We start from the raw sequence: 27,653 nt of genomic DNA, 5'->3' as shown, positions 1-27,653 counted from the left end.
CTCATTTTGCAGCTTTTACTCCAACTGACAGATGGAGCTGACTCAGCAATAACTGGTGAAACAGGAGCCAAACCTGGCAACTGTATACTCTTTGTGAGGCTCTTCACTTCTTGGAAAGGAAAAGATTACCCTGATTACAAGGTTTCCATAAAACACGCAGCTACACAACAAAACCAAAAAAAAAAGAGAGAACTAAAAACCCTCCAATCTACCTGACCATTCAATCTAATCTACAAACAGTTTGAGCAAGGTCAAGGTGACAGGATATAAAGTATGCAACTTAAATTATGAAAATGAAAGTATTCCTTTTGATTGTGATACTGAGAGGATTTTGCCAGTTTATTGTGTAGGCGATGTTTGTAGATATTGGCCATTGGGTTTAAGACGGGTGTGAGCTACAGGTTGAGGTCCCTGCCGCATCTCATGTCCATCAGCTCCGCTCAGCCTAAAACCTCACTTTCCTCTGGGCTTTGCTTAGACAACTGAATGAAAAATACACCACAGAGAGAGTGACAATCTCAGTCACACCCACTATTGTTGAAGCCCGCAGCCTGCAACACTTGATATGGTTGCAAAGAACAAGCATAGTTTTATTCCCCATCCGTCGGCCCTGCAGCTGGCCGTTGCAGCCCACAGATTCTGACAGACGCCCTTGATGGGAGCGATCCATCGCCTTCAGCAGAAGCAAGAGAAACAGGGAGCGATATAGAGGGAACTGAGATACGTGTCTATCACTGTCAAAACGGAGACACAGCTTGGCATCTGCATGACAGAAAGCTGTGTCAATTCATCAAGCATTTAAAGGAGACAGGGCAATTTTTCAAAGTCGCTTAGAAAGGGGAGAAAATTGCATTCTGTGAGAAAAAGTATTCAGCTAGAACAGTTTATCAGGGAGACTGGTTTCTCTGACGGGCAACAGGGCAAACTGTCTGGTGTACCTCTGAGGACGTAGACAGCATTTATTTAAATTACAGTTCAGCCAGAGGCCCCTTCCTTTCAGCACCTCATAAATGGAAAAAAATGTGCCATTTCAGGATATCATCCCTTCCACTGGCAAACAGATTTGTTAGCTTATAAACCTGCCTGTATGGTGGCTCAGGTGACAGCAGTGCCAAGGCAAAGGAACATAAACACCACGAGTGTAATCTAAGCTTAATTCCACGTTCAATCAACAGACAGCAATCCTGTTTAATCCATCTACTGCACGCAGAAAGTCTTGGAGAGGAACTTTGGTAAATGCAAATGAGATAATTAGGTTAGTTTATTTTAAGTTACAGCAAATCTGCAATTATAGCGAAGCAGACAACATTTCAAGGCCCTGAAAACACCCTGAAAACACCTATTTTATGTTTTCACTATGGGTATGGTACTTACATAAACACAAAATTTGTGTTAAAGTTTAAACTGTTTGAATTATTTCTTAAAGAGAGATTCGGGCTTTTGTCGTTAGTTCTTCTCACTGGTTGAAGTGGGTGGGCTCCCCTGGAAAAAAAGGTGTCAGGCAATTCTGTGCACCAATCAGAGTTCAGCAACATTTCAAATCAAAATGCAATGACAATTGTGTTTTCTTATGTTTCCAGCATTGTCAATTAAATCTGATCAAACCACACACCGTACTGATGATGTTTAGTTAAGCTGAGCTTTTTGAGTAGTGTGAAACTATGCATGTTTTTTATTCTAACAAACTTTAACTTGTATTGTTGCTTATTTGGTCATATATATATTCAATGTTAGAGAAATTTGTTACAAGGTAGTAGAGTGAAAACACAAAAAGACCGACAAAGCATTTTAGTAATATCATAAACATATGCCAGCCCTTAAATTATCTATGATCATTGTCCTTAGCAATAAAGGCATTTAAAAAAATATATAAAACTTCCTGTAAAAACACCCAGACGGCCTCCTTTCCATGAAATACAAATAATCATAATGGAGATACAAGCTCAGTAAGAAAAATTACAATTATTTTAATCATTTGGATAAAAAAAAGTCAATAAAACGGTTTAGGTAAACAGGGCAGGAAGAGGGGAAATGAGTCCTAATAAAGATTATGTGACCAGGTAAGCCCAGACAAATCAGTGGCTGTCATCTAAAATGTCACATTAGAAATAAACACCAAAAAAAAAGTAGAAAGTGTAAACTGACATGGATTGATCCATAAAAGTGATTTCTAAATGAAAGCCCCTGAAAACGTTTTAAGTCTTCAGTATTTCATAACAATATGGAGTATCCACTACTTAGTGCACAACAATCTAAGTTAAACAAACCCTTCAGTATTCATTCTTAAAAGAGTTTATAACATCAAAACTCCCTAATCTGCACCATGAGGACTGTGTGTAAGATAAGATAAGATAATCCTTTATTAGTCCCGCAGCGTGGAAATTTGTGTGTGTGTGTGTGTGTGTGTGTGTGTGTGTGTGTGTGTGTGTGTGTGTGTGTGTGTGTGTGTGTGTGTGTGTGTGTGTGTGTGTGTGTGTGTGTGTGTGTGGTTTGGTCAGATATGATTGACAGTGGTATGGTAACATGAGCAAACAACCCCACAACTGTTATCAAACTGTATTAAAGAGGCTGCTAAAACCTGATTGGTGAATGGAAGTACATGGCATCACCTTTTTCCAGCCAAGTGCCGCCCACTTTAAATCTGTGAGAAGAACACACAGTAAACCCAAAATACAGGAAATCTCTCCCATAAAATAAACCCAAACTGTTCATACTTTGGCAGAAATGTGTGTATTCATGTAGGACCCCATTACACATAGGGAGAAGATGATTGACAATTCGTTTTTCAGGGGCTTCCTAATCACAAATGATCATGACTAATTAAAAAAAGAATAGCCCTTAGCATAACTAACCTGAATATGGCAATTTAAGATGACTGCATGATGGTTGAAAAGTGTCTGTAGAAACAAACCCCTGGCACTAGCTTCCTGTAGTAGAATAACACACAACCCTGTAACCTGTAAAAAGGCAGCCCACAGTGTTAATCAGTAACTATCAGCTATCAACACACTGTAAGAACTGTGCGTGTACTCTGGAGCACAAATGATACTTACTGAGCTCAAAGTCCCTGCCACAGTGAGAGAGCACACCAATATAATTACTGCTTTATATGGGGGGACCATCAGTCCTTATTCAGAGTAATGGCACCAGAGCTAAAGTAAACTGGCCTTCTTCTTCCAAGCTAATATGATCGGCTGATAAGAGAGACCATCATTACAGTCCAAGGAAAACTATGACAAATAGACTGCTGGTAAATGCAGTCAAGCATTTACACCAGAAACACACACACAACTTCCTTGAGCTCGGTGACTGCTGCTGTAGTAAGAATGTGTCCTACTGTGTTAGTGTGTGCGTGTGTGTGTGTGTCCGCGTAGTAGGGGGGGCGAGCAGCGGGGGAGGGCACGCTGGCTAATTAAAAAGTCTGTCTTAATAGCTATTCATCACTGCCTGCGTCTCTGTGAGTGGCTCTTACCCTCCAGTCTCCACCACAGTGTCTGACACAGCACATCCCAGCGTGGTTACTGGGAGACCGGGAATGAACAAGAGGAATTTAGGGTGTCAGCGCGCTCCACCCAATGCCCTCCACCCAATACCCCCACTGCCATTCTCCCCCACCACCACCTCACTCTCCCTGCCTGTCCAGCTCCTCTCCAACACACCCATGTTTGTGGAGTGCCGGTTCCCCTAGGCCTCCAATTCTCTCCGGTCCTGCTGATTGTAAACCCCCACCCACTCCACCTTTGTCGGCATACAATGGGGAGCGAATCCCGTCTCCTGGCAACCAATCCCTCGGAGAAGGTTGCCGTGGCGCTTAAGAGACGGCATGAGAGAGAGAGAGAGAGGTAGGTAGACAGAGATGGAGAAAGAGGTTAAGTAGGTGAAGACACAAGGGAGAGTTATGAAAAGCGAAGTTAACGTTACTTCTCTGTTATAAAGCATTTGTGGAAGTAAACAAAGCAAAGCTCAGACCTGTCACAGTGAGGCGTCTTTATAAACATCCGCATGGTTTCATGACAAAGGGACATTGTAAACACAAGCATGGTTTCGCTGATTAAATTGATGAGATGAAAATTAATCAAACAACAATTGAATTGTGTAATTGCTTGTTTTTCTTTTCTCTATCATTGTAAGCTGATTAATACCTTAGATTTTATTTATTTTTTATCAGTGGAAAGACAGAATGCGTAGACCTCATTTTTGGGCACTGAAGACTTGTGTTTTGGCTTTTGTCATTATCATCTACGTTTTAATATCTAATTAGGGGTGACCTGGAACAGTCCACTATTCGATGATTCCATCTAAGGAGCTGATTCGTGACTTGGAAATGCGGTAATTAAAGAAAGGATCATTCATAAACAACAACATGGCTATTTTCAAAACTAAATAATAGTATCTAAAATCAGCTGGGAGGGGGGGCAGCCGTCTCCCATTGACTGTCCTTTCGTTTCCCTATTTAGTCCGTTCCGTCTGTGGATCGCTATAATGTCAAAAAAGGAATTTGGACTGAGAGTTCTATTTAGAACCACGAAAAGAAAGCGTGTCTCCCTATCGATCACCGGTTTGTGTCTGCTCTACGGATAGCGCCCGCCACAACTACACTCCCACACACGCTACACTCACAAACAATGCTGTCTGTTATTCTGAAACAAAAGCTAAGCCATAGTAACATGTATCTCAGCCAATAATGTTGCCATTTTAAATTTTATTTTTTGAAGATACGTAAAGCTTAAACAGAAAGCAATAAAAAAAAGTCATGATTAGACGATCAGTAGACAAGACTTGACCAATTAGATACAACTTTGTAAAGTCTTACTTGGGAACACCCCTACAACTAATACAACTAAAGAATATGACCTCTCTGCTGAATAGTCCAGGGTCTGATAATTCATTTTCTAGATAATTTGGAGGTTGTTTTTAAAATACAACATTAACAAACTAAACCCATTTAAATATAGATGCCTTAGGTTAGTTTTTTGTGACCAACGTGCAAATAAACACTGCAACATCAACGTGTCAATTTCTCTGGAGTGAATGAGATGAAACTGTTACTAAATTACATCAAACCAAGGTTGGTGCTTCTGTAGCGATACCAATATATCTGTAATAAGCCAGTATCTGCTGGGCCAATTACTCAGTATACTGTAGCTATAGTCTGCAGCCAGGGAAGATACGTTTTCAGTGACATGTACATGGATACCATTTACGCAAGTGTTTTGTCTTAGGTATTCTAGGCAGACATTATGTTAGGTGTAAAGAGCAGCTTTGGCAGACAGCACTAAACCCTGAAGCCAGGAACAGTTTAACAAGCTGACCTACACTAACCCTTGTGCTATCCCAGCAGAAGACCCTCAGAGCCTTGGCAGTGGCCACAGAGGATCATAAGCCTCTTTCTCCACCCTCTGACCTTAAAGAGCATCCTTGGGAGTAAAGTCTGAAAAGCCAAGTCTTACCATGGGGAGATGAAAGCGGCGGCTATTTCAGGCTCACGACGCAACAACAGCAGCGGGAAAAAGCTTGGTGAATGACGTCACGCTGGGATTTACTTCTGTTTACCTTCTTTAAGGTTTGCTTTATGCAGTTAAACTGGAAGCGAGAGCTTGGGTTTAGTGTTTCAGTCAAATAGATAGGAACAAATGTGTGTGTGTGTGTGTGTGTGGCAGGGAAAGATGGATCTTAGAATTAAGATATGCAAGTACGAATTTACATATTTTTCTCATAAACAACCCTGCGAGTGGAAATATGTTTAGTGCATCTTGGGCAAAAAACTACCTCACACACACTAAACAATCTGGAAAACAAAGTATTATTACCGTACCAAGAAAAACACCTCACTCAAGAGAACAAACAAACAAAAAGAGCTTTTGAAAAGTGTGGCTAATTTTCCTGGATGGCCAGTGTTGGTGGGATGAACATTAGTGATTCATTATAGTAAAGCCTGGGGGGCTCTGGATTTTGGAATGAGCAAATCAAACAGCACCGACGTTCTCCCCATCATAAAAACAGCCGAGCCAATCCCCTGTGACGACGGCGAAGGACATCAATTATTTCAGGCACAGCAGAGGATAACTTCATAACTTGGTTGATGCACCAAAAAAGAAAAAGAAAAAAGCTGTGAATGCTCGCTCCAGTGCCCCCACTGGAACTATTCAATTTGATGCAATGTGGGTGCCCTGGAGAGCGAGCCGGGCCGTGGTCTATTTAGTGTTGCAGAGGGCTCGGATTGTTGAACCATACCGATTGTGCTGTAATGCAGCCTGAAAGCTCCGCTCGCCACACAGAGCTGCCATCAATTCCCAGTGCAGATGACCTAAAGGCTGTTTTGACATGATTGAACATTAAATGATGAGTGGGTGACGAACGACAGCCACTTTACTCGACTGCCTGAGCATTTGACAGCTTTCAGGCCGGCCTAACACCACTGCTGTGAATGTGCACAGCAACCGATTGTTAGAAAGGGGCAATCACATGTACATTGTAATTACATTCCTAATCCCACCATCAGGTTGGTAAAAACGGATGTCTCTGTTGACATCAATTGAGGAAATACAGGAGGGAAGGAACAAAGACAAATTAGAATGTTCTGAAGTCGTCCTGGGATTTGTGCTCCTTATTTATGGAGGTGTAGGACAGTGCATTCAAGCAGAAGCTACTTGTTTAACCCCTCTGCCAGCGTGAATTGTTCTAAAGCTAGACACAAACTACTAAAAGCAGCCCTGGCCAACCACACATCCCTTCCCCCATCCCTGTGAGAGGAGGCGGGTTTATCTAAAGAACCCTGAAGAGTCAGATAAGACCCCCCAGTGTCTCCGGGACCTGTGGAAACACACACACACACACACACATACAATAGGCCTGTGTCTCTCAGGATTTGTTGAAGCCGAGGGACATAGGGAGATGGTGACAATACTAGGGGCTGGCTGTGCCATAAAGCCGATAGGCAAGACGCCAATCCAAGGAGCAGCACACAGATAACCCGCTGATAACGACCTCACAGGAAACGACAGCAAATGTGCCGCTTCAGTCATGTGAGGAGGAAATTTAAGCAGAAAAGAGGCAAAGAAACATGAAGGTGGTGTTCATGAGGTGTTTCAGAGAAACATCGGTGTGCCTCGTTTATAAAAATACCTGTCTGTAGACGTAATTGTGAGACAGCGGAGGTACAAAAGCATGAAACAGCTGGAGTGTTTTCTTCAGTAAGAGTTGCCAGAGGAGTAATTACAAAATCATGTTCTCCTCACTTTGTAGGGGAAAAAAACAACAAATAAAATTTCCTGCAAGCAATTAGTGAACACGTGAAAGCGGTTTGCACGACTTGAGAAATGGTGCAAAACTGAAATATGCCTCACAAAACACATACACGTGTTTTTGTTGCCACTTAATCCTCGTTACAGGAGGAGGAGGGGATGGAGGATCAGGTAGAGGTTTGAAATCAATCTTCAGCCGGGGTTTGATGAAAGAAGCGTGTGCCAAAGCAAAAAAACAGGGCTAAGGCAGCATTTGTTTGGCAGGTATTTGTTGGCTCACCCCAAACACTATCATCCCTGCTGCATCTGCTATAGAGATTAGATTGCATCCAAATGTGCTCAACTATTACACTACAACCTGACTTTTCACATACACGCTAGAATATTCTGCAATTTAGTGGTCTGGTAAACAATTTTATGATAAACATATTGGCTGTATGGATATGAATGGTGTTGGGCAGTGAGATTACGAGGCATTTCAAATATTTTATTAACCAGGATGCATGTTAAGTGCTGGAAAAAGATAGGAGGATATTATATTAGAATAGTGCAGCAACCTCCAGAAGGTGAGGCATCTTTACAATCTTCTCAATTCTAACAACTTTCAAAAATATGTATTTGTGTTTTTCCATGTAACAAAACAAATAAGGACTGGGTTAAGGCTGTTGAAAGTAATACTGTTCATCATAGGCATGTGTTTGTGTTCCAAGCTTCCAGCAGTTTACTATGAAACAAGAAAAATGAAAGCCAAATGTCTCAGTGGGTCTCTCTCTCTCTCTCTCTCTCTCTCTCTCTCTCCCTCTCACAGGAGTTTCTCCTCACTGAGGGGGAGGCAGCCATGTCGCTGCCTATCCTACCCCCCCCTCCACATCCCCCAAAACAAATAACGTGTCTGATACAGACCAGGCCCCTGTCGGCGCCCCAGCCCTTATCCGGGGCCCCCGAGGCACAATGCCAACTGTGATCAGGAGGCGGCATCGCTGATCACACACTGAAACACACTGAGTACAGTAGAGTGCAGCTACTTCATTGGGACTGGTGATGGACTCTCACAGAGTTACTCTAACTGTAGGATTGGACGTGTTGGAAAGTCAATACAGATAGAAAACACACAAAACTCAGATACGGATTTGCAATGCCGAAGAAAAACAAAATGTCTGAGTGTACAGAAGCAAACACAGGTTTCTCACGTCTGTGCTTAATTATGTCTGAGCGGTGAAAACACAGTCAGCTTAAAGCAATGGAGCGTGAATCTCTTACTAGAACATTCCCTTTGAAACACAGGGCAAATAACTGGGATTAGAAGTTCTTTCTGGCGCTTCTAACAAGCCTGGTTTTCAACATCATTAGTGAAAACTCAGAAACTCAACAGGAGGCGAAACAATTTCACATTTCTGGAATTTCCAGAGCTCTAGAGCAGTTTCATGTGCTCAGTCTGAGGTGGACTGGATGTTTCACTGCCCCCATGCTGGCTGAAATAAAGGCCGTGAGAATAAGCAGGGCAGGTTTAGTCAGCGAAAAGAAACTACTTCCTCATAGCATCTGAAACAAATCACTGACACTCAACACTCCAGCCTCTCGGTTCAGTCAACTGAGGACTGTTTTAAATGTAACACCTAAAAAAGTCCTTAGGTGTTAAATCTAGTCACATATACAAAACTTGTAGGTAAAGTAAACACCTATAGAGAGGTAAAGACTCTTATGGTCTCTTACGGTATGCCAAACCACTAAAAGGATTAAGGTGTGAGGCCAGAGCGCTGACAGAGGCAAGTATAAAAAGTATCAAGAATTCAAACACAAATGCCTCCCAGTGAATTCCTGGGTTACTTCCTTGCTTCTTTGGATAGAGTGCAGCAAGATTTGAAATAACTCGTTACAGATTCACTACTAATCGACCCTGGTTTGCTGGTTAAAAATGCTGTGAAGTGAGTCAGTGACCTCTGTTACAGCTGATTTTCTCATGTTTTGTTTAGGACGCAGCAGGCAAACTCCTGCAGATTAAGATATCACCCTACCTATGTTAGCTTTACACAGTAACCTATTTTCCATGTGGTGCATAGGCAAGTGTGGCTGTCAGCTAGATTGACTGGGAGGCAGTCAATGAGTCTGCCTTGCTCACGCTGTTTCCTGGAGGCTTTGGTCTAAAATTAGGTCCCCTGCCTGAAGGACATTGCATGATGGTGGTCTTCTAGACATTGGTAGAAGAAAATACACAGTCCTTTATGTGTGTTATGCCCAGATTGTTCCATCTAAAGCTAAAGAACCCACACAGTCTATGTCAGAGTAAAGGTATCTGATTCCTGCTGAAAGTCCGAGGACAAAAAAATGCTGTATTGACAGAGTACTTTGTAATAACTGCTAAAACGTCAATTCCCTTTCAAAAGCATTTATAACATCCATCCTCTCTAAACCCTCTCATCCTGTCCAAAGCACTCCCGTCCAGGCAGAATGAGGTCTTTGTGAAAGTGTAACAACACAGACAGTCCCTTCCTGTCCTCTGCGTGGGGGAGACACTACAGCAGGACATCAAGATAAGGCTGCTGTTAGAAGATAACAAGATTTTTTCCTTTTACTTTCCTCTCTTATTCCTCACTGTGCAGGCAGTGAAACAGGCCTAATGTTTCAAGACTGGGGTCTCTTCTTCACTCAGAGGTTTTTGAAGGCAGGTGTAGTAAATGCACCTGAGTGTTGAGCCCTGTAGGAGGCTGCAGGCGATAACTGTCGGTTGTTGTTACAGCTTAACCGGGATTGCTGGTTTTATTCATGCCTCCAGCTTTCACTCCCAGCCTAGACATGAGGGGAAAGCACTCAAAACAGACACTGCAGTGTGCAGTACCGCTAAAAATGACAAGATGCGATTGGGGAATGTTAAAAATAACTCTGTTGCACTGGTTTAGCTATCCTGCAGTAAAAGAGGAAATCCTAGGATTTCAGTCCTGACATGGTGTGACGGCATTTATTATCCATGTTCTTTTAGTGTGCATGAGATGAGGCTCATCAGATTCATAAAAAAAAAAAAAAAAAAAAAAAAAAAAAAAAAAAAAAAAAAAAAGAGTCCAGACCGTAGAAATAAATGCAGTAAGTCCTTAAAGGATGCAGAGCTCAGATTCAATAGGGGATTCAAGATTCTAGAAGTTTGTTATTTTGAGCCTGACAGTCCTCGTAGGCCAATTAGATACATCTGTCAGCGCAAGCATCTGTAAAAAAAATAAAAATAAACCCTGAGAGGCGATCACCGCAAACTGGACACAATCAACATAAACGTTAATCCCACACTAAATTGGACTCCAGAGCATGAAATTGCTTCAGAAGGAAAGGGCAGTAGCTGTGCTATTTTGAAATACACATCAGAGTAAAACTGATGCTGGAGATGCAACGGGTAGCCCAACCACACAAATTAAAAGCAACTGCACATACACCTTTTTCCCTAATGTGTTTTTAATGAAGACGACAGCAAGAAGCAAATTAACACGTGCCTTTCGTTTACAGGTGCATAATGCAATATTTGTAATAAGCTGCAATATTTTCTCTTAAATAAGAGAGTAATCAAGTCATTCAATTAGAATTCCTTGATATTTCAATCATGGTTGACTTGGTGACACCAGTGGTTACCTTGGTAACAGCAACTGTGGTTTAATACTACAGCTCTGCTATGGTGTAAAGAAAGTATCAGGTACCAAGGCTGATATCGATGAGATCAAACTACCCTGCAATTACATGCTGCATGGCCTCCCTGTGGATCCATCTCAATCCCAAACCAGGGTAACAACAATGGCTCTGCCATTAACAATAAATATTAATATATTGACCTGCCAGCTACTTTTTTGTTTGTTCCATATTTTAACATCTGGTTAGTGATGATGGGTCTGTTCACCTATCCTACCAAACATTTCTGTTGTTGGATTGTTGGAAACTGATGTCCACATTTACGAGGTCATATATAATCTGATTTACGACTAAATCAAAAAACATAATTTCACCCAACTATTTAATATAGCTTTTATTGATAATGTAATTTATAATAATAATATTATAATGAGTCCATGTCAGAGAAAACTAAAGCATGACGAATATGATTTAATAATAAACAAAAACACCAACAAATTCTGACCAGTCACCATAACTATAATAACAGCTAATCCAAGAGATTTGCTCAAATTAGTGCCACAATGTAAATAGCGGTCTCTCATTTGTCTTCATGTACCATATATTATAAAACTGTTGAGAAATTTGTTCAAATGTAGGCACAAGGTGACCACGATCAGCACATGTCAATCTTTAGATCGAAACGTGTTACCAAACAGGAAGTACAAAGACAAAATAACGAAGTTAGACATTTACTTCCTGATAAGTATAAGGTCAATAGAGAGATCATTACAATGTTTAAATGTTTGATGAACCATCCTGTATTAGAGGGTTTTTACGAAAAGATAATACGATCAAATGTCACTTTGGGCGACTAGCTAGCCACACCACCGGTCATATTAAACCACACTGTGTGTCTCTGTGGTGAAACAAAGCCGTTTGCAAAGTTTCCCTTACATCTCTTCCTCATCCTCCTCCTGATCTAAAAACAGGTGAAGGAGGTGTTTGTGTGGAGCCAACAGTCCCCTGTAGCAATTTATTGTGCGAAACTTTGAGTCCGCCAACTGTTAAGTTGCAGAATTGCTGCCCACCTTTCGGCGCAGGCTGAAAACTGCTGAAAACTCACCTCTTCAAGAAGTACTACCCTGAGCCTTCCACTTAGCACTTATTGTATTCGTATTAGTTTGTTGCACTTATTGTATTCGTATTAGTTTGTTTCTGCACTGTACTTTTGCTCTGGTTTATGCTCTTAGATGCTTGTTTAAGAAAGGAGATGCACTTATGACTTCTGGTGACTCTTGAATACCTATGTTGAATACACTTCCTGTAAGTCGCTTTGGATAAAAGCGTCTGCTAAATGACTGTAATGTAATGTAAATGTAAAGTGGTCAGATCAAATGCAAAGCTTTTGATTTAAATCACTCTTGTAACTGTAAATTGCTAAAAAAAAGTTTCACTCAGAAACATCTCACGGAACAGAAGCTTTAACTTCTGTTTCACTGGGACTTCAAGTTCTTTAACATAGCTGTGTTCTATTCAAACAGCCACCATATCCCCTGTCTTTCAGGAGTAACTAGTAAATTAAGTTTAACCTTTGTTTTCAGTGGAGACATTACATCAGTCAAGGTCAAATATTCCACTAATGAATGGCTATGAGGAGGTACACCTATGACTAATATTGTACTTCTATGTCTTAAACTAAATTCATACCATCCTAACATTATCTAGTTAATCTAGCATATGTAGAATTCTTCGAAAAGGCCCTTCCAAATAGCCTGCCACCTTAAAAACATCCAGCAGGGTTGTCTGGCTGTTGAGTGTTTAGTGGATGTAGTAAAGTGCTTTTGCCTGAAACCTGCCATAGAAGCCAACTCCCTGATGGCTTTAACGACATCTAAAAAAGGTCTGACCCCTGAGCCGTCTGGACGGGCAGCCAAATACTGCTCATAGGGCATCCAGGATCAGGCTGACAAGTAGATAATGTCAGGGAAAGTGACTGGGGCACAGCATGAAAACGATGGTTCACCTTACGTGGCGTGACTTTGTGCATGAAAATAAAAACAACTTTATTCCCTGTTGAATGTGCTGAATCCTAATAAAGAAAACACTGATTACACTGGGCTGGCAAAGACCACCGGACGACAAGTGTGCTGTTGTGCTGTTTAGGGGTTGTATTGACAGCAGTTCATGGCTTCTCGTCCAACATGAATATTTGTTCACTTAAATCCAGGTCAAGGGTATCCAGCTCATTTTTTCCCACACTTTTATTTTAGGGATTATCAGGGACTTTACATGTCCAAACAAAATTCACATATCTTTTTGACAAGGTCTTTTAAGCTCTAGGGATGTTACAGTACTACCCAACACATAAGTGGCAGTTTAATACGAGTTGGAGATAAGAGATAACTTTTTCTCTTTTTATATATCCACAGGTCATTCATCTACAGCTCTAGCTGAAGCGTTGTGTTACAGCTCTACCTGCTAAATCACCCCTGAACTCCCATTGGATAGATGTCCTGTCACAGAGGTAATTGTAGAGCTGTTGTTTACCTAACAGTGAAAAGAGTTGGGTGCTGTGGGTGCCAGTGTGCCTGGAGATGGGGTGGAGGCTAATTCTACTCCTTCCAATAATCAGCCACTCAGAAAAAGACAGCCATGAATTATACATGGCCTCCATTAAGACACTTAACCAGCAATAACTGCTGCCTTGCTCGCCGTGTGCGCCTGCTTATTAAAAACAGCAGCACTAGTGATTAAGGTTGTGTGGTAATGTGCATTCTGACCATCATAAAACCAGCCAGTCACAGAGCTATTTTAAAATCCAATCTCATCCCTCTGGAGGGCGACTGACCAGCTGCTGATTGCCTTGCGTGGCGGCGAGATGCACTAAAGTTATTAAATGTCCGATGTGGCTTGCTGACCTTGCTGTGGTTCAGGCGCCAAACCTTTTTTCTATACCCAACTGTAGCAGATGTCCTGGCCATCATACCAATAGATCTCACAGAGGCTCAGGTGTTACATGAATGTTAATAGTAGAAAGAGGAGGTGGCACACAGCCACCACTTTTTGGGAAACCTGGTTGTTAAACCTTACGTAGTAAGTAAATGAAAGTCGTCTGAATATATGAATTTTTACATTTTCAAGTTCCCAGAGACGGCTGGTGTAAATTCTTCCATTCTCGTTCCTGCAATGACCCCTTTCACACATCGGGAAAGCTTCCATCTAATTGAATCTCATGCGATGCTCTTTCATGAAACAAAGTGTTTCCTTGCATTTGTATTTCAAAAGATGAGAGATTAGTGACATAGCATCTATTGATATCCAACACCGAAATGTTTTCCCAACAGAGAAATGTAGAGGTTTGCTTGATGCCATATAAAGAATGCACAGATGTTGTAACAGATATACAGTTGCATAACCATCTTGGTTAACAGTAAAACCTACATTTCCTATTTGACCTCCTTACAGATTCCACATTCTAAGGATTTGAATTGCAGTCTTTAGTTTAGCATCAGCTTGATTATGAGGCAACAAATGTTACAAGAAATGGGATTTTCTGGGACTAATTCTGTGTCGCTTTTCATCAATAGTCCTTTAACGCTCCTAACGAGATTCAGCCGGCGTCGTAAAATTCCACTAAACAACTGCTTTCATATAGCCCAATTCTTAAATCTATAACACAAGCAATCAGTCTCCTGTAGAATTACTCAGTCTAGGATTTTGGGCACGGCGACGGGCCTTTTTCATAACAAATCCCTTATTTTTCTATGGACAAGACTTATTAACATAACTATATAATTTGACATGATGATTAAACATCAGACTAAGACAGAAATAAACCTGATTTGAATATCAACACCACAGGGAGCAAAATCCAGTGGGACTTAGTCAAGAAAGAGGCTTTCTCCAGACAATTACTATTTGCCTTTTTCACTATACCCACGGTCGACAATGTGTAATGTTTTCCAATGAGGTAGAGGTGCTAAAAATGGCTCCTTCAACAGCTGCTTCACCCCCTCCTCCTCCCAAAATTCACCTCACCTTCTGCTTATATCCCTTATTTTCTGAGCCATAATATTTTTCAGAGATTAGACACACAATTAACTCTAATGTTCTTAGCGGCGAGAGAGGGGGCTTACTGCTGGGGGACACAATATAATCATCTTCCCACAACTCAGTTTCTGTGTAAGACAATGCCTGGGCATTAGCTGATAATAGAGTGACATGCACAACACAATATACAACGCTTATCTCTAGAACAACACGTCCATTGGAAGTCAGAAGTGGCAAGAAAAAGATTTGTTGTCAGAATAAATTGTCAGGTCTGTTTGACACGATAGTGAGGTTTCATTTCTACCTACAGCTAAGCCCAATTCAGTCAACATTGCCCAAAGGATAATTTAACAAAGGTTCAAGCATGTGTAGAGCTGAGCTGACACCAACCTAGTAGGAAAGCAGGAGCGGACTGCACACCAGCACCTGCAGAGGCAGCACCCCAGGGACCTGCCTGCCACACCGTGTATCCTCACACTGACATGGCTAGCTCAGACGCCATGAAAACATTATGCAAAAAACGAACAGAATACATAGTCATAAGGGCGAAGGACCAGAAGTAGAGTAAGGCTTTGCCAACCTGGATACTGACTTTAGAATGTTTTTCTAACTCCATAAATCAGTTTAAATAAGAGATTCACTCCATTAAAGAAGCAAAATAAATGGTGTGCTACGTCTACAGTCTTAAATCCAGAGACAGCCACCATTTCAAAACATTGACAATTACCATGAAAGAATGAGTGCCATACATTTATTTCATCATAATTCTAAGTCTTGTTTACAAAATAGTTGTAAAGTATAGCCCCAACGTAATTTGGAAAGTTGAATGAATTGCAGTTTTACTTTCTTCAAAATAATTATACAGCTTATACAAGTTTATCTCCTGGACTGCGCGACACAGCGATGATGACCGATGGACTCGCGCAAGCGGGGGGGAAGTCAGCACTGCAGTGACCTTGTTTTAACCGATAGGTGACATTGATAGCAGAGGAAATGTCTCTCGCTCAGCGCAATGTCTCTCCATTACGTACTATAACCATTTGAAACACATTTACTACTGAATATTTTACCTGAGGGCCTGTGATTGCTGACAGAGAATAGCAGACAAAAGTAGGCTTCAAATTTCTAGCCAGCAACTGTGGCTTGTTTAAGCTAACGTTGACAACAGGAGTTGGTTGAGAATGATGTATAACCTTTTAATGGCCAACTTGTTTTTAAAACGAGAACCTTGTGAAAAAAGGGTCTTAAACATGAACTTAAAGTCTACACACATGATACTGCACTACAACACTAAAGGGCTAAAGCTACATGTCCCAGGCAAATAGGTCAGCATCCTAACCAGTTGATGATCCATGTAGAAGACGTAAATAAAGAAACAGCTGTTTTAGCTTTAGCTGTTTATCTAGCTTTAGTTTTTCTGACAATGCATATACAACAATACATGTTGTACGGCTGGCAATTCAATTTAATGATATACTCTCATTTAATAATATAAAAACAAACCAACTACTGTTAACAGAAAGGCAAGGACCTGGCACATTCAACCAAATTGCTGAGACTGAGAGCTTGTCAAAATAACACTATCTTTGAATCTTGACGTGTGGAGTCGGGCTATAGTTCACGTTAGCCCTCTGTGCGTTTACTGCGACAATAACACAAGTCGTTTTCTTGTTTCTTCCATTTAGATTTATTCCAATAACCAAAATGTCAAAACGTAAACGGACCATGTACTTTCAACGTGATTGACAAGCCCTCTGGGACAGACTGGACACTACAGTGACTCACTAACACCTCTCGCGGTTAAAGAGGTGTTACAAGACAGGACAGGCCGGGGCTAGCTGGTTAGCATGCTCATTTCAATAGATATCACTGTAACACAATACAGAGTCTTTGACATGACGTCATCACTGTAACTTCCTCCGATTATATCGATGTTAGGTCATTATTTACATGTTTTTAACTACAATTCAGCTTCTTTCTAAGTCAGTTATCAAAATAAATCTAAACTGCTGGTTTCATCTTCTCAAATAAGGGAATGTGCTGCTTTGGTCAGCTTTCGAATTATTGTAAACTGAGTACCTTTGAGTTTTAGACAGTTGATTGGACAAAAAAGAAGCAAACAGACAAAGGATGCATTCATGCAAGATAGCCAATATATGGAGGTCCCTTAGGTCCAACAGACACGCTAAAGCATGACCTTTGTGAACTGATAACCCACTACTTTGTGTCTTTGAGGTAAAACTTCTCCAGAGTTTCGCTTATTGGAACATTTAGCAAATAACTTGCATGCCTCTGGTGACCCGGGTGTTGTCAGTAAGCCAATACTGTGGCCAGAGTGTTACAGAAGTTACAAGACATACAAACTTGAAAAATCGTTCGATGCAACATTGACTTTTGAACCAATGGGCTCAAGTGTAATCTCGCCAATATATCTTTCTCCCAAAAGAATGCACTGGCAGCAGCCCAGAAGGCGGTTTAAGTCCCCAATTGTGAAAAAGGAATGAGCTCTGAATACATAGTGGCTGCAAACCCATTAACAGGACTCAGAAATTAGCACCACTATTAATCATTTTCACTCATTCTCTAGCAGGCAGCAATTTTGTTCTTTCAGTAAACCAGGTATGAAGTGGGGGGGGTAGAAGAGGAGGTAAGGTAATGTGGCGATGTAAAGAGGGGGTCAGCATTTCACACTGCCATATTGGTGAATAGGAGTTGGCACAGGGCTTGTGCAGCACTGGCATGCTAAAATATTAACGTCTGGGGCTGTGAATATTCATGCGCGGCCGTCCCCGTCACCAGATCGTGGAGGACAAAGCAGTGTCCCCGGAGTGTAATTGGATTCTACATGTTCCTGCTTCGTTTTTCCAAGGACAGGGGGCTCCGGGCAGAGAGAGGTCGGCTTTCTTGCTTGGAGGTGAAGCTGTGGCTGCAACATGTTTCAGCCGACAGGAGGTGATCAGCGGCGTTGGACTGCTGGGTCATGACAAGTGAATGTGACCTCACGTCATTACTGTCTGCGTGGGGCCAATGACAATGGCTCAGGCTGTGGTGTTCATGCCTCCACCCATCTTTCTGTTTGGAACCATTTCTTCACAAGCCCAAAACACCTTAATAATAAATATACACACACAGCTGTGAGAGGGACAATAGTTGCTACCCTAGCAAGATTTTGTTTGTGGAAAAATAACATGGATTTTTTTTCTGTTGTAAAAGCTTAATTCATACATGCAGGCGAGGGGGAGGGGAGTTTTGTAGAGCAATCAGAACACACACACACATACACACACGAACACTCCCTGGATCTGCGTGTCTGTTTTCAAAAAGGTAACCAAGCAACCATTTCCTGGCCAGGGCCTTTGGTAGTAGGCTTATCAGGTAACTGCATTCTGCGCCTGCTCGCAGGTTCACTTGGTTTCTGTTTATCCTAGGTCCGTGGCTTCACTCTTGACCCAAACAGCCAGGAGTGGATGGGGGCAACAGGATAAGTCCTGCAGCACTTAAGCATAACTGTTATGATTTTTATGCAAGGAAGCATTTTTCACAACTACACTGTGTACAAACACTCCGAGAAAGTATTCTCCTTTTCCTTTCCTTGTATCACACAGTTTAGTAAACTTGACTTATAATGTGAAGGCTTAATGAGTACTGACTGCGCTTTGAACAGATCCCAGACTACAACTTCAAGGATTTCATAACTCCCTTTTACAGTTTCTTTTGTCAACATTGCAAAGTCCATGCGGTGCCTTGTGGACGAATACAGCAATGAAAATGGAGCAGAAAGACCCTATTTGTTATTTTGCTATTTAAGAGAGGTTGGCGTATTATTGTGTAGTAGGAAGCCCATGCTAAAAGAATGCTGCGAGTCTAGTAAATACTGTTCTTGTCTGCTGAAGTGGAACAGAGCCCAAATGACGAGGCCATGATGCTATTAAGATGGTAATGAGTCCAAACCAGTGTACAAAGCAATGTGCATCCTGTGACAAAAGAAGGCTAAACAACACACACACACACACACACACACACACACACACACACACACACACACACACACCTTATATTGCATTCAATGCCCAAGCGTTTACATGGAGAGACGTGCTGGATGATCCTAAACAAAGCCCGGTTTCTCACTAATCAGCAGACTGGAATGTGCCCTGACCGTGGCGGCTCTGTGGCTTCCCATCGAAATCTCAAAATATTTTTTAAATAACTGCATGGCATGTGGCTGATGGACGCCACCACACAATCCTCTAGCAGAAGTTTCACATTATTGTTTGGAAGGGAAGGAGTGATCTACTAGTTTCAATGTAAATTCCAGGGAAGCCACACCCATAGAATTAAGTCACGCTACAATTAACAAAGCAACAGTGTTGAATTGAAACTCACATGCCTTTACGATGAATAACTATTAACATTATAATCATATAGCTTTGATGACTTAATAACTCATGCTAGTAATGTTTCTACGTTTAACACATCAATGACACAATTACAGAGAAAAACACAAAAGTTTTGAAAACATAGATAAGTACTTGAATATTTGACCTGCCTTGTTCTTATCCAAATGACAAATTATATCTGTCAACTTCATTATTAATGATTGATGCTTTCAATGAAAATAAATACAAAAAAGTAAATTAGTGGTAACCAAAATATTGATCACATGGCTCTATAATAGGTTTCACAGCCCCCCCACTGGTATCTACCAACCTGCAGTATCACCAAACAACAAGAACCATGACCAGGGTCACCGGGACTGAACTCTCAACAATCGAGGATCTTGTCATTGAAATGTTTAAATAAGTAAAAGGACACCAACACAAACAAAGCTGTCAACAGGAGTGACATGTGGTTCAGTTAGTGTGAGAACATGGGATACTGAACTGGGAAAAGGGGGTTCAGCATGGTTGGCAGATGGCAGACAGAAAGGCCTGTAGCCACAGGTTGGAGAGCAGATCAAGCCATTGTGTTACTATCAAATCAAAAGAAAAAGGGTTTTTTCGTCGAGAAACTTCCATAAAAAAATCAATATTGTGTGATTACCTAACACAATGTGTTTAAATGAGGATCCATCCACCAACACACAGACACCTAGTAAGGTTTACCTGGTAAAAAACACCTTAAAATGTAAAGCTGGTTACTGAGTTATTAACTTGTGAGATGTAAAACAATGCATGAAATAACATTACCAATTATGTGTTTACGTTTAAATGAGCTGCAGCAGATGTGACGTTAGTTAAACTGTGTTAATGTGTTAATGTTAATGTGTTTGTGGAGATCCAGACAACTACACTGACCTTGGGTCGGAGTTCCTCGGAGCACATTCCTCTAAGTGTGTTCAGATGTTTGTTTCACCACAGATACATGTTAAATGTTAATCCTCTGACTAGACCTCTCGTTTTTAACTTATGGAGCCAGTAAGGTGTAAGGTGTGTCCTCCACAGATTCTACTCGTCGTCGTTTTGGTGGAAAAAAAAAAAAATGTCCATTCTGATCAAAGTAGCTCATCTGTGTGTCATAAACTTACCTGCAGAGAGGCTGAACAGCACAAAGCAGACCCGGGCAGTCGACAGCTCCATCGCTCTTCCAGACATTCCTCCACTTGTTCTGTGAAACTTGGTGGATAACTTGTGCTGAGTTGGAGTGAAAAGCAGCCGTCCGCTCGACCGAAGCATCCACACTCCTCCTCCTTCTCCTCCTCCTCCTCCTCCTCCTCCTCCTCCTCTCTGCAGGTGCACAGGCTGTCATGTGACACACGGTTTTCCCCAAACCAGACCCAGCGCTGCCCTCTGCCGGTTCTAACCCGGTATGAACCAGGCTAAGAAAGGGGGCTAAAGAGGGATCCTCGTTCCACAACCTAGGCACAACTTTTAAAATGCGTTTTGCATAGAGATTACCCTTATAGAGTTTGAGTTTAAAGTTATCAGCAAAATATTCTGCAGTTTTTTGTCATTCAATTCAATTTAATTCAGTTTATTTTGTAGAGCCCAGAATCACAAATTACAAATTTGCCTCAGAGGGCTTTACAATCTGTACACATGAGACATCCTCTGTCCTTACACCCTCACCTCCTCTGTCCTTACACCCTCACATCCTCTGTCCTTAGACCCTCACATCCTCTGTCCTTACACCCTCACATCCTCTGTCCTTACACCCTCACATCCTCTGTCCTTAGACCCTCACATCCTCTGTCCTTACACCCCCTGTCACATCCTCTGTCCTTACACCCTCACATCCTCTGTCCTTACACCCTCACATCCTCTGTCCTTACACCCTCCTTACACCACCTCCTCTGTCCTTACACCCTCACATCCTCTGTCCTTACACCCTCACCTCCTCTGTCCTTACACCCTCACATCCTCTGTCCTTACACCCTCACCTCCTCTGTCCTTACACCCTCACATCCTCTGTCCTTACACCCTCACCTCCTCTGTCCTTACACCCTCACCTCCTCTGTCCTTCCCTCACATCCTCTGTCCTTAGACCCTCACATCCTCTGTCTGTCCTTACACCCTCACATCCTCTGTCCTTACACCCTCACATCCTCTGTCCTTAGACCCTCACCTCCTCTGTCCTTCACACACCCTCACATCCTCTGTCCTTAGACCCTCACATCCTCTGACCCTCACATCCTCTGTCCTTCCTTAGACCCTCACATCCTCTGTCCTTACCCTCACCCTCACATCCTCTGTCCTTAGACCCTCACATCCTCTGTCCTTAGACCCTCACATCCTCTGTCCTTACACCCTCACATCCTCTGTCCTTACACCCTCACCTCCTCTGTCCTTAGACCCTCAATCCTCTGTCCTTATTTAAATATATATATATATATATATATATAAATATACTATATATATATATATATACATTTAAATTTACACTGATGTTTAATGCATCACAAATGTCAGTAGCCACTGAGTTATCAGAGGAAGAAGAAAAAGATAAGCACACTTTGGCCCCAAATGGGTAAAATTAATCAAAATGCTACCCCACACCCCTTCATTTTAAATAATGACAAACATGGACAATTCTACAATAGATGCATTACAGCTCAAAATGTTTGCCAGCTTCTAGTAATGGGAAAAAGGAGCCAGAGTTGACCTGTGTCTGGACCAGGGCCCTGTTTGTATAACTTTCTGGGTGTCTTTCCCTACCACCCTATGGGGGGAAACAGCCCCCATACAGGTTTCTCAACCTGTTCTGAGTCAATTTGTTACACAAATGGCCACGACTCATCTTGAGATTAGTTATTATAGTGGCAAAAACTGAGGCCTCTCACCATACATTTGTCTTTGAAATCAATGGCAAACCTATATGCTGAGCTACATATCCAGCTCTCATATTATTCAGTGATGCTTGTGGCAGATTGACATTTAAATGAATCATGGTTAATAGTGTTAATTTGCTGCCCAGGACAGAACAATAAAAAACTATTTGGGAGGGCTGTGGTGCCAACAAACAGGAACTGGTGGGTAATTTGGCAGCATCATTATTCAAACATTGACCCATACAAGTAGGAGAACAAATGTTAGCTTCCCCTCCTTTTTGTTTCAATAAAGAATGTATCACTACACAATTCCTTGCAGAGTAGTTTACCAATCTTTTAAAAAGGCACCCTCCCAGCCATGATGCATCACCACTGCATCTCCCAAGAGGCCATATTTATAGATTAACCTATAGTTCTGATGCCACAGACAAAAAGTTTTAGTGTGTTAATGAGTACATCTAAGGGTTCAACATTAATACTCAATTAACCAGTTACCCCCTGTGATGTCTAACCACAAAGAGTGTTTTGGTTTTATTCAACAAGATCACTGCCACCACCCAGAGCAGCAGATGTGAATGGAATTAAAAATCGGTGTTGCTCCGAGAGGTTTAAGATTATGTTTGAACACTGATTTGGGTGAACCGACCCTTTGAGCTTAACATTACCATTAAAAAGGCATGAAAGTGTCTTGCTAAGCAGAACACATCATAACTGCAATGTTTGTTTCCAACCAGGGACCTTTGTAACATGTTATACTTCTTCCTCTCCTCTACACTGTCCGCTAGCAAATAAAAGGCAAATGCCAAAAGACAAACAGGAAAAAACAGCAGTGTTACATTTCAACCACAACACTTGAAGATCATTTTGTAAACCCCAAATAATACATAAGGCATCATGATGCTTGGAAATTGTGTTTAATAAAAATCCATAAATTTAAGTCTATACATCTGACAATTCTGCACTATGAATAAATAAAACATTTTACCACAAAAAGGACAAAGTAGGTGGCTTACATGAACGTCTCCCATTGTAAAAATACAGTACTTCAACACGTGTAGTATTCCAATTTAAATATCTAATTTAATACAAGTGATTCATTTAAAGTATAACCAATGGTCTAAAGTGCAAAAAGGACTTTTCTGTCAAAAAACGATCAATATGTTATCTATAAAAATTCATGTTTTAAAAAAGAACATTGTTCAGTCATTTTAAAGTGGTCTTCTGCTTTAATGTCTAGTGTGAAGAAGCATCAAGGTTCCATCTGTAACTAAGGGTCAGATTTTGGGTTGTGTCCCAGTAGCGAACAGGCCTTCCTCCAAAGCCAGGTGGGATCCACGGACTGGGCCTGAAAGTGGGGGGGGCTCTGCCGCGAGGCCTGAAGTTGTAGTGCGGCCGTGGATGTATGTGAACTTTCCCTGGTACCATCTTCTTAGGATGCCACGTAGGAGCAGCCGGATTCATTGCCTTGAAAAGGAAACAAATAAATAAAAGCTGTCATCCAACTGTTCAAAAATGATTTTTTCTGAACACAGTATTGCAACTATTGGAAAAACTTTCCATTATTCCCCAGACCTGCATGGAATATTTATTTATTATTTTTTCTAAAATGTATTCTTCAATACCTGGTAAGGATTGCGGCCGTTGAAGACAGTGAGGGGGGAAGCGCGTGTGCTCTCCTCATCTGAGGAAGAACCCGAGTGGTAGTCTGAAGTCACCCTCTCCAAAGCACTGGTCACCTTTGCAATATCTGTGTCCTCCTTATCATCGTTAGAGAAGCTGGCAACTGAGAAAGAAGGATTGTTCTCGCCGTACCTAATTTTTTTATGGGAATAGATGGAGGCAAACACATCAATAGTTATACTAGGATAAACATACTTAGAGGGGAACCTGTTTAAAACTGGATACATTCTTGAAAAGTTAGGTTGGTAGACAATGATAACGTCAAATGAAAGGTTTGTTTTCAATGGCTGCAGCAGATACTAGTATTAAAAAAACAACAAAAAAAAAAACCACACTTATGAGTTTGGATATATCTACACTACTAAAGGTATGAATGCTGGTACCACTAGTTGTTTTTGTTGAACATTTTTCAAACGTTGTCTCCACTTTTTTTTCCTTTTCTCTCAAAGTCTAACCTGCAGCTGACCTCCCCAGGGTCCACCCACAGTGTGAGTTCACGGGACAGTCTCAGGTCATAGAACTGAATCCCGCTCTCTCGGCAGGCCCGAAGGAGCTCTGGATCCTGCCTGTGGAGCCTGTTCATTCGGATGCACCTGCAGAGCAAATAATACAAATTTTTGTAGTTTGTTTTTTAAAGTCGGAAAAATATTCATAAAGAAATGTTGTGTTGGATAGGAATAGTAGTCAAGAGCACCTGTACGCCTGTCCTTTGCCGGGATTATCAGGGTACCAGTGCCCCTTGAACTTCTCCTGCAGTGCAACAGCCAGCCTCTCAACAAACAGATCGATCTTGTGCGACGCCAACTTCCCCCCCTTTTTCACGAGCCTCTTCAGGAAGAACACCACAGCTGCAATTTCTCTCCTCATGTTTCACATTTGTTTCATGACACTCCTTTGGCCTCTGTAAGGAAATCAGCTTGAGTCACATAGGCAGCAGTAACCCAGTGACATAAAAAATGACAAGCATTTCTATAGTAAAATGTAAGTTAATATGTGTTAAACTATAGAAATTGCCTCGACATGTCAGAATTTAATTTTGAAGACATTTATTTCCAGATGGAACATTTTCCTCCCCCTCATTTTAGGATAACCCTCTTCATGTCTATGGTGATAGAAGCTCTGCTGGTACAGACTTTTAATATCTATCTTTATTTTGTTGTATAGTATGTGTATTTATTGTCTGTGTAGTTGTATAGTATGTGTATTTATTGTCTGTGTAGTTGTATAGTATGTGTATTTATTGTCTGTGTAGTTGTATAGTATGTGTATTTATTGTCTGTGTAGTTGTATAGTATGTGTATTTATTGTCTGTGTAGTTGTATAGTATGTGTATTTATTGTCTGTGTAGTTGTATAGTATGTGTATTTATTGTCTGTGTAGTTGTATAGTATGTGTATTTATTGTCTGTGTAGTTGTATAGTATGTGTATTTATTGTCTGTGTAGTTGTATAGTATGTGTATTTATTGTCTGTGTAGTTGTATAGTATGTGTATTTATTGTCTGTGTAGTTGTATTTATTGTCTGTGTAGTTGTATAGTATGTGTATTTATTGTCTGTGTAGTTGTATAGTATGTGTATTTATTGTCTGTGTAGTTGTATAGTATGTGTATTTATTGTCTGTGTAGTTGTATAGTATGTGTATTTATTGTCTGTGTAGTTGTATAGTATGTGTATTTATTGTCTGTGTAGTTGTATAGTATGTGTAGTTGTATAGTTGTATAGTATGTGTATTTATTGTCTGTGTAGTTGTGTATTTATTGTCTGTGTAGTTGTATAGTATGTGTATTTATTGTCTGTGTAGTTGTATAGTATGTGTATTTATTGTCTGTGTAGTTGTATAGTATGTGTATTTATTGTCTGTGTAGTTGTATAGTATGTGTATTTATTGTCTGTGTAGTTGTATAGTATGTGTATTTATTGTCTGTGTAGTTGTATAGTATGTGTATTTATTGTCTGTGTAGTTGTATAGTATGTGTATTTATTGTCTGTGTAGTTGTATAGTATGTGTATTTATTGTCTGTGTCTGTGTAGTTGAGCTGAATTTTATTATCAATAAAGGAATATAATAATAATAACTTTATGTTAGATTGTAGTTGTGGTTTGTCAATTAAAAACACATTAAAAATAAATAACCTAACATTCTTTTGTCACCTTGGCAACAAACAAGTTGTCCATGTGCGGCTGCTGTTTTGGTGATTATTGTTCTTCAACATGACGAGAGATTAACAGAAACTATCCATCTACAGATCCGGTTTTGTTCTGTTAACCTTAACGGTCTGGCTGTTATGAAGGCGGGCTGCGACGCACAACGTCCGGTTATCCACGTCACAGCCCTGGCATGTGGCTTACAAACATTACTTCACATATCATGGCAAAAGTTTGAAAGTGTCATAAAAAAAAGTGATATATTTACATACCAATCACATTAAAGACACTTGTGTAATGTGGTGAGACACGAGGTCATTTGCATGTTGACTTACGGTTCCGATGCTCTCCTCCACCGGTAGAAACAGAGAATGATGAATGATGACCAGCAGAAGAACTCTTGAGGTTCGGTTGTCAACTCCTCCCTTTTTAAAGAAACCCCGCCTCCTGCTGCTTCTCATTGGTGTTAAACAAACCGAGATGGGGTTATTTATTGGTCGAGAATATATTATTATTATATTATTATTATTATTATTATTACTATACAACTACACAGACAATAAATACACATACTATACAACTACACAGACAATAAATACACATACTATACAACTACACAGACAATAAATACACATACTATACAACTACACAGACAATAAATACACATACTATACAACTACACAGACAATAAATACACATATTATACAACTACACAGACAATAAATACACATACTATACAACTACACAGACAATAAATACACATACTATACAACTACACAGACAATAAATACACATACTATACAACTACACAGACAATAAATACACATACTATACAACTACACAGACAATAAATACACATACTATACAACTACACAGACAATAAATACACATACTATACAACTACACAGACACAGACAATAAATACACATACTATACAACTACACAGATAATAAATACACATACTATACAACTACACAGACAATAAATACACATACTATACAACTACACAGACACAGACAATAAATACACATACTATACAACTACACAGACAATAAATACACATACTATACAACTACACAGACAATAAATACACATACTATACAGCTACACAGACAATAAATACACATACTATACAACTACACAGACAATAAATACACATACTATACAACTACACAGACAATAAATACACATACTATACAACTACACAGACAATAAATACACATACTATACAACTACACAGACAATAAATACACATACTATACAACTACACAGACAATAAATACACATACTATACAGCTACACAGACAATAAATACACATACTATACAACTACACAGACAATAAATACACATACTATACAACTACACAGACAATAAATACACATACTATACAACTACACAGACAATAAATACACATACTATACAACTACACAGACAATAAATACACATACTATACAACTACACAGACAATAAATACACATACTATACAACTACACAGACAATAAATACACATACTATACAACTACACAGACAATAAATACACATACTATACAACTACACAGACAATAAATACACATACTATACAACTACACAGATAATAAATACACATACTATACAACTACACAGACAATAAATACACATACTATACAACTACACAGACAATAAATACACATACTATACAACT

At 40.4% G+C, this 27,653-nt stretch overlaps 2 protein-coding genes across 2 annotated transcripts in view; both read right to left on the bottom strand.

Moving 5' to 3' along the window:
• The window catches only part of cxadr (CXADR Ig-like cell adhesion molecule), a 34,345-nt gene extending 13,773 nt beyond the window's left edge, over positions 1 to 20,572 (bottom strand). The window contains exon 1 of the mRNA XM_054626244.1: positions 20,407 to 20,572. Within this exon, the coding sequence (XP_054482219.1) occupies positions 20,407 to 20,554 (148 nt within the window). The 5' untranslated portion in view covers positions 20,555 to 20,572. The remainder of the gene's footprint in view (positions 1 to 20,406) is intronic.
• Positions 20,573 to 23,050: 2,478 nt separating this feature from the next.
• Positions 23,051 to 26,346, bottom strand: btg3 (B-cell translocation gene 3). The gene is made up of 5 exons (XM_054626329.1): positions 26,307 to 26,346; positions 24,521 to 24,727; positions 24,282 to 24,419; positions 23,769 to 23,958; positions 23,051 to 23,610 (listed from the first exon to the last, which is right to left on the bottom strand). The coding sequence occupies exons 2-5, from the start codon at positions 24,691 to 24,693 to the stop codon at positions 23,380 to 23,382; spliced, it is 732 nt and encodes a 243-aa protein (XP_054482304.1). The 5' UTR covers positions 24,694 to 24,727; positions 26,307 to 26,346; the 3' UTR covers positions 23,051 to 23,379.
• Positions 26,347 to 27,653: the final 1,307 nt, after the last annotated feature.

This window comes from Anoplopoma fimbria, chromosome 24, assembly GCF_027596085.1.
Source record: "Anoplopoma fimbria isolate UVic2021 breed Golden Eagle Sablefish chromosome 24, Afim_UVic_2022, whole genome shotgun sequence".
Taxonomy (NCBI): domain Eukaryota; kingdom Metazoa; phylum Chordata; class Actinopteri; order Perciformes; family Anoplopomatidae; genus Anoplopoma; species Anoplopoma fimbria.
The sequence above is the reverse complement of the archived record's forward strand: the minus strand, read 5'-3'. Positions and strand labels throughout refer to the sequence as shown.